General features: G+C 41.0%; 1 protein-coding gene across 1 annotated transcript; it reads right to left on the bottom strand.

Moving 5' to 3' along the window:
- Positions 1 to 204: 204 nt before the first annotated feature.
- Positions 205 to 7,092, bottom strand: rnf139 (ring finger protein 139). The gene is made up of 6 exons (XM_007569018.2): positions 6,536 to 7,092; positions 4,649 to 5,304; positions 4,283 to 4,430; positions 4,085 to 4,191; positions 2,974 to 3,225; positions 205 to 2,881 (listed from the first exon to the last, which is right to left on the bottom strand). The coding sequence occupies exons 1-6, from the start codon at positions 6,696 to 6,698 to the stop codon at positions 2,102 to 2,104; spliced, it is 2,106 nt and encodes a 701-aa protein (XP_007569080.1). The 5' UTR covers positions 6,699 to 7,092; the 3' UTR covers positions 205 to 2,101.
- Between the last annotated feature and the right edge of the window lie 207 nt (positions 7,093 to 7,299).

Here is a 7,299-nt window from a genome sequence, read left to right as displayed (position 1 = left end):
ATGTTTGGAAAGTTCAAATCAAGTCCATTAAGGAATCTGGTAATACTGAAACGTTAGCAGCACTATGGTGGAACAGCACCCTATAGTGGCTAATTGAATCAACATCTTTATACATTACATTTTACAGTGGGTTAGTATTTAATAATGTTAAAAAAAAGTTGGGAAAACCACCGTAAAAATTTGCAATAAAGAGAGTGGTCAAAATGCAATATCAAAGACAATTTTATTTACATAAGTCTTTTTAAAACAAAAGGCAAAATTAACAGCTTTTACCTTTCAAAAAGCTTTAAGATTAAACTAACAATCAAAATCCTTCACAGCTCGAGCATATTAAAAAGCACAGCTTTCCAATCATATTCCCTAACACTTGATCAAGTTCCTTGTAGGTCATCTTCAACTACCAGTATGTATGTGTTATGATCATCAGCTTGTCTATAAACCCTCACAGAATTCAAAATTATTAAATCTTTACCACAATACTCAGATCTATGTTTGAAAAATATTTTTTTTTTAAATCAAGAAATTCAATGTTAAGATTTCTAGGTACTGAGGTTGACTAAATTCTTGTTTCAAGGCAGAAAAAAATAGACATTTCAGTCAACTTGCCTTAGTCATGTATCAGGCATTAGCATTTTTGAACAGTAAGAAGTGATGCTCAAAATTGCAATGTATATCATAGTGTATATGATAATTTGCAAAAATCAGAAAACAGTGGTAGTTTTAGAAGCCTTGGCTGCCCCCATGTTATTGAAGAAACTCCTGCAGTAGAACTCGAGACAAGAAGCTCACCTCTTCAGCCATATTGCACAAGGGATACATTGAAAAGTAATGCTATTAAGAAACAAGACTGCATGTTTAATGACTGATATAACCATCTGGAAAATGACATCCATCCAGCAGAAAAATATTTCACCTGATATTTTAAAAATACTTTTTCCCTTTCAAGTAATGTGTACAGAACAGTTGGCAATTTTACCATCATGTTTTTTTTTTTAAATTGCAACCGATTTTCTTTTTCTAGAACCAGTAATCTTACTATAAGTAAGTCGTTCTGCACCTGAAGCAGGAATTTAACCTAATTGTATAACTTGTGCAGAAAAATGTAAATATTAATAGAAACAAATCACCTGAAACCTTTAATATTACAGAGAAAATGTGCACAGGTTTCATCATATGTACGACAACGTACACATTAAGTGAGGTCACAGAAGAGACCAGTAGTAAGCAATGAGAGGTATATCAGGGCCTACAGTAGCAAGTTAATCTTTAATCAAACGAACCTCGGTTTTTCCACCAGCGAGTGCCTTCACACTGGCCTATTTCACAAGGATTTCGCTTAAAGGACAAAAATACTGAGTTCACAACAAACCTGAGCCAATCAAAATCTACAAATTGTTGAATGATGGGAGATCAGCGCTGGTTTAAGATGAGTTTCTGCAGCTTTCACAAAGACTAACCACAAGAAACTCATCAAATCAATTACTTATGATTGAAAACTGATTATTTTAGAAAAACTAAAACAGCAAGTTTGTCAAAGGACTAAGGTGACAACTGAGAGAATGGAAAAAAGGAGAATGAATCCAAAACTAAACAGATCTCAGAATTTAAAAATAAAAAAAGTTGCAGTGTTTAAATTATCCAGCATTTTTTTATAAATTACAAGGGAGCATGACTATTTTAAGTCGCTGTCTAAGCACATTAAATGTCGGCACATAACCCAGAGGCATCCTGATAACACCGCTTCCCTGTAGCTCTTCAAAGACGAACCTTAATAAAAACTGACTTTTGTATAACTGCATCAAGGCAATGAGAACTTCAATTTTTTTATGAATTTCTGATGACTTTTTAATGGAAATAAAAAAAAGAGCAACATGAGTTTTTGGTCTACATCTTGCCCACACATCCACTCGACACACACACACACAGACTGAGAGCAGCTTTTACTCTTTCCACAAGCCCTTATAGAGTAAAACTCAAAAGAAACTAAGGAGAAACAGAGAGACTGAGATCCCTGACAATTTTCCGAGAACAATTTAAGTGTTCTTTTTAACTTAAATATAATAAAGATATATGTATATTATTTTCTATAGATCCTCTCTCGTCAGTCTTCTGTAGAGTCTGTGTCGTCATTGATATACTCTTCTTCTATCGGTGTGCTGCCATTCTGAGTCCCCCACTCGTCTTCGTCGTACTCTATGCTGTCGTTGTCCTCCACCAAATCGTCGAGCCCCGCTGGTCCTCCAGCGGCGTGCGCCCCCGCTGCCGCTCCGTTTGGCAGCAGCTCGGCTACCGGCTGTCCGTGCGGGTTTTCTCCTTGAACCGGTGGGCCTGCTGCAACGGCGTCCTGCGGCGCTGCGTAGCCCCCGTTGTTGTTAGAGAAAGCAGCTCTGTCTCGGCCATCGTCCTCGACGTAAACTCTCTGGTGGCACATGGGGCATGTGTCCTGGATGTAAAGCCACTTCCTCAGGCACAGCGCGTGGAAGTGATGGTGACATGGCGTGAGGCGCGCCGAGCTGGCAAACTCCTGGTAACAGATGGCACACACGTCCTCAATGTCCCTCAGCTGGTCGCCTCGGACCTCCGGCAAGGAGTTGATCTTCTTCACGGCGGTGCGTCGGTTGATGAAGGTCTTCCAACCGTTCTTAGCCTGAAGGTAGATGTTGAAGTAGGCGTGCAGACACATCATGCAAGCACGGATCTTGCTGCCCGACTCAAACATCATGGTGTAGGCGCCGTTTCCAAACATGATGACACCAAACAGGAACTCGATGATGTTGCCGGTGGAACGCACGTAGTAGACATAGTCATCCAGCTTCTCCCAAAGGACGTTGGAGAATCCGTCAACCATGAAAAGACCGTAGACCGTTAATGATACCACGACCTGAAGCAAACGGAGATAAGAACGTGAAGCAGTTAAACCATTTTAAACAGCATCATAACTAATGCTAAAAGATTAAAGCTTTTGGCACTCACCTTGAGACAGAGCTCAACACAGAAGGCTGTGACCGCGAAGAGCCACGTGTTGAGGGCGTAGTGATGCCAGAGGGCAAAGCTGAGCGCTACGGGGAGTATGAAGAGGGCCACGGACACCAGCAGAACAGGGAAGTGGCGGCGAAAGGAAGAGACGTGGGATGCGCTGAGGGACATCAGGACGGGGTCGGTCATGCCGTGAATAAAGTGCAGGATGGCCGTCAGTAGAAGGCACATGTTTCGGCTCAAGCGGACCTTGGTGGAAAAGTGACACAGACGTTTTGTCACCAACGCATCGTTTCAGACAAAAACTCAAGTGCCACTATCTTCCTCATGAGCCTTTATCCCATTTCAACACAAAAAATGTTTATCTTACAGTGGAAAAGAAAGGTTTGAAGGCCACTTGTAATGTCTACAGTTTTAAGTTTTGTGACCTTCATTCAATAACATCAATGCTTTAAGTTTTGAAACCTTCAGACACCTGGGTGAGAGAAAAACTTCCTTCTGTTTTCTTGGACTGGTTTTGCTGCTCAATAGGACCAGCTGAAAATATAATTATGGGTGGAATGCAGGTTTTTTTTAATCCTGATAAAATGTGAAAAAGTTCTACAGGTATGAAAACTTTTACAAAGCACTGTAAGAAAGAAGGCAATTGAAAATATATTAAAATGAATGAGACATGGAGATGTTCGAGTGGAGCAGTCGAGTTGTTGAAATAATTGGTATTTACTCAAATGGTTCAGAAAGAAAAGGGGGCGGACATCCAGCAAAGATTGAGTCAACCACTGAGTTGCTGAGTTCAAGAAGAACAGCCTCTCTAAAAGGCTGTTTGTCCTTTTACATCTACTCCACCCTGCACCCTTTGTCCCATATTTTAATTAAACTGATGTATGAGTGTGTTTGCAATGTAAACCCTTTAATTGAATCTTGAGATTGAACTTTTAATCTGTGATTAATCATATAGGAATGTTAGGAGACAGAAATCTTCATCCACACATCCCAAAAAGGGTTATAAAAATATAAGAAGAAACCTAACAGATAAAATTGAAAGCAAAACTTAGTATAAATATCCAGTTTTAGCAAAAATACACGACGCTTTAATCCTGTGACATACCAAACGTTCCTCTGGATCCAGGCTGCTGAGGCCAGTCTGTAGAGCCAGAATAAAGAATAGAACAGGAGCCACGAAGCCTAAGCGCTTATCCTCTTCCTCAGTCGAACCTGGACATTTCAAAGAAGATAAAGCTCAAAACCAAGAACCACTTTACAATGTTTTGTACACATGCTTCTATGACACAAACAAAGCTAATACCTATGAAAGCTAGGATGCTGAGGCCAAGGTAGTGTGCCATGGAGGAAATGACAGCGCTCATGCCCAACACAGTCAGAGTGGAATCACATCCAGAGATGATCAGGTTGCTCGTCAGATCCCAGAACACGTCCCAGCTGAACAGGTAACCCTAAAAACATCCAAAAAAAGTGGTAATGAGACAATTCCCCCAAAACTGCACAGGAAATTTAGAATTTAAAAAAAATGAAAATTAAGAATTTAAAACACCTGCACAACTTAGGAAACTATTATTATTTTTGTTTTTTACTCAAATATTTCAGGAACTAAGGAAAAGGCATTCAAATTGATGGCATGTGGCAAATTATCAAGAAACAAACTGCTACTTACTTGTGCATCAGAGCTCCCCTCCGTAGCTCCACCTGCTGCATCTCCACTCTCCTTCCTCACCGCTCGCACAACATAGACCAGTATGAGTGCCTGGGCAGTGACCCGGCTCAGCCAGAACATTCGCAGAACATCGGGAAACCGGATTCTTTTCCATGTGTCTTCCAGCAGCAGCTGAAGTCCGTAAATCCTGTACATGTGCCGCACCAGCAAGTAGACGTACCGACACGAGTAGTAGAACCACTTCAGCCTCATGGCTAGGCAGACAGCTGTGTTTAGAGCGAGCGCCAGGCCCGAGACAACCGCTGTCATGTGCCTGACGTCCGCGGGAAGCTCTATCATCATTCCCCACAGAGGGATCATGATGTCCAAAACCACCAGAGCCGCAAACACCGACTGGAGATTGAGCAGGAACACGTATCCAATGCCAAACATCAGCTGGACAGCAGCCATGCCGAGCCAGAGTGTCGTCCCATTTCTGGGCAGCAGTCTGAACCCCAGTGCTGCTTTGCAGTATGCACTGTAGAAGTCTATGTGCGAGGTGGCGTAGTAGTTTATGAGGACTGCTGCCGAGCCAAGGAGGACAGCAAGGAAGAGAGTGTAGAACTTGAACAAGGCTTTCTGGGAGAGCAGCAGCACCACAGTGGAGATGAGGACACCTGAGACAAACAGCATACCACACACACTGTAAGCAATGATGATGAAAATGTTTATTGCACAAACTATTAATTTTTCAGGAAATATAGAAGATTGCAGATTTTCTGTTCTCTCTTGCTATTGTAGATTTATGTCCAGGGATTATAAAGGTAAATAAAGTTAAATAATAAACATGATTATTGTTTTTAGGCATTATCCTCTCCGTCAGTCTGAGCTTGAGAAATTTTACAAAGGAAAAGGAGGTACATTTGTGTCTCTCAATGTGCCTAGCTGGTAGGAAGTGCCCCCAAATCTTATACTTCTAATTGGTGGTTCTAAAAGGTGAAGTGTGCATCATTAACCTTCCAGACCACCATTAAGCACTACTTTATATTCTTCTGTTACAATAAAAACCCATTAAAATACAATGAGGTTTGTGGTAATGTGACCTTAAAAAGGTGTGAGCTTTTCTAAACCCTCTGTAAACGTGTTTTTCACGGCTTACAACCAAATTAAAACACACCAAAAAATTGCTTTGGCCACTTTATGCCAACTGTAAATTAAAAATTTTGTTTTGAGATTAAACTTCACTCTTAACTATCACCAAGAAGTTTGTACCATAGCCCTGAACCGTTCAAAGGTCTCCCACGCGGTAGCATTATGTAATCTGCCTGTTAAATCCATAGAAAAGATTTAGCTATAAAAAAAAATAAATAAATAAATAAAAAAGCTACACTAAACACATATCAAAAGCTATACTAAAAATGTGTCATTCGAACATTCGAAACAACGCACCAAATGTTGTACTGGCGGTAGCCTTAGCTGTGTAACGTAACAACAATACATAAACCACATTTTAAGAAAGTTCCAGCTTCATTTGTAAAGGCAGAGGTTTTAGACAGGCACAATGTCAAGCTGCCAGAATACCCCCAACAGCTATTAAGAACGGCGAGACAAATATTGACATTGCACCTGTGGCTATACTCTTTGCGTTAGCAGTAGCCGAGAAAGTCAGAGAGCTGTTAACGACAGAGCCGAATGAATAATAAAGCATGCAATCTAGTTAAGCAGTTAATCAAACAGATCTGATCTGAATGCGTGCTTCTGCTGGTAGTTAAGTCGGCTTTAATCGGTGTGACAGGTGGTAGACAAGACAGCGCAGCTTCAGTTAGCTAGCTTAGCTGTCAGAGCTAGCTGTTGCTTGTTGACATTTACTGGAGGCTCTTGATCTCTTCCCTCTTAAAAAATACTTACCCATAACTCTGACCAACACTTTTCCTGTTGCCCCAGCCCATCCCGATCCCTGGTCGTAGTAAGAGTTAAAAATGACGTCGATAGTAAAAATACATGGAACTCTTAGAGCCACATCTAGCAATGCTAAGGCCTGCTGGCCTAACCGGGCTTGAGTGGACGCCATACGGCTTCGGAGGTGGCGTTCCAGTCCTGATCAACTCCGAGAATCCATGTAATATCAAGCTGTGTAAAAGTCCCTCAGACAAACGCCCCTCTCCTTTCGATTCGCTTTACATTTATTCGGGAGCTCGCAACCTGCTGCGGCTCGCCATGTTAGCCCTGCTCAACCTCCTGTTGCTTCTTCTGTTTCTGTTAAACGTTGAGCTCCTGTTTTCTTTTAGACGTCAGCCGTTTAGATGTCAGGGTGTTCCATCAGGTCCTGCGCTGCGTAGTCCCAGAATAAACTGCGAAGTTGTCAAAGAAACCGCATTTTCCTTCAGTTTTACTATGAGAAAGAACACTGAAGTTGCTGGCTTATTCAGGCGTAACGCTACGTAATATCAGCGTCTGTGGGTGTGGCAGCTGACGTAACATATTTTCCAAAACTATTCTGTCACCCACAGTTTAAAATTATCATATTATACAAAATAATTTTTTAAAAAGCGTATACATTTTAGATGTTCTTGAAGACGAACATCCAAAATTTCTGATAAATTATTTTTTTCAAAGACATGTAGTTGCTATATCTTTTTTTTTTTTTTTAGATATGGTATGTATGCTCACGT

The sequence above is a fragment of the Poecilia formosa genome, unplaced genomic scaffold, assembly GCF_000485575.1.
Source record: "Poecilia formosa unplaced genomic scaffold, Poecilia_formosa-5.1.2 Scaffold235, whole genome shotgun sequence".
Taxonomy (NCBI): Eukaryota; Metazoa; Chordata; class Actinopteri; order Cyprinodontiformes; family Poeciliidae; genus Poecilia; species Poecilia formosa.
This window is presented reverse-complemented; position numbering and strand designations above follow the sequence as displayed.

What these genes read in the sequence shown, in the direction of transcription:
- rnf139 (XM_007569018.2), bottom strand. Translation starts at nt 6,698, where the DNA reads ATGGCGTCCACTCAAGCCCGGTTAGGCCAGCAGGCCTTAGCATTGCTA. An exon ending in CAGCATCCTAGCTTTCATAG is followed by an intron (nt 4,192 to 4,282) that starts GTATTAGCTTTG and finishes TGAAATGTCCAG; the next exon opens with GTTCGACTGAGGAAGAGGAT. An exon ending in GTGTTGAGCTCTGTCTCAAG is followed by an intron (nt 2,882 to 2,973) that starts GTGAGTGCCAAA and finishes CGTTTGCTTCAG; the next exon opens with GTCGTGGTATCATTAACGGT.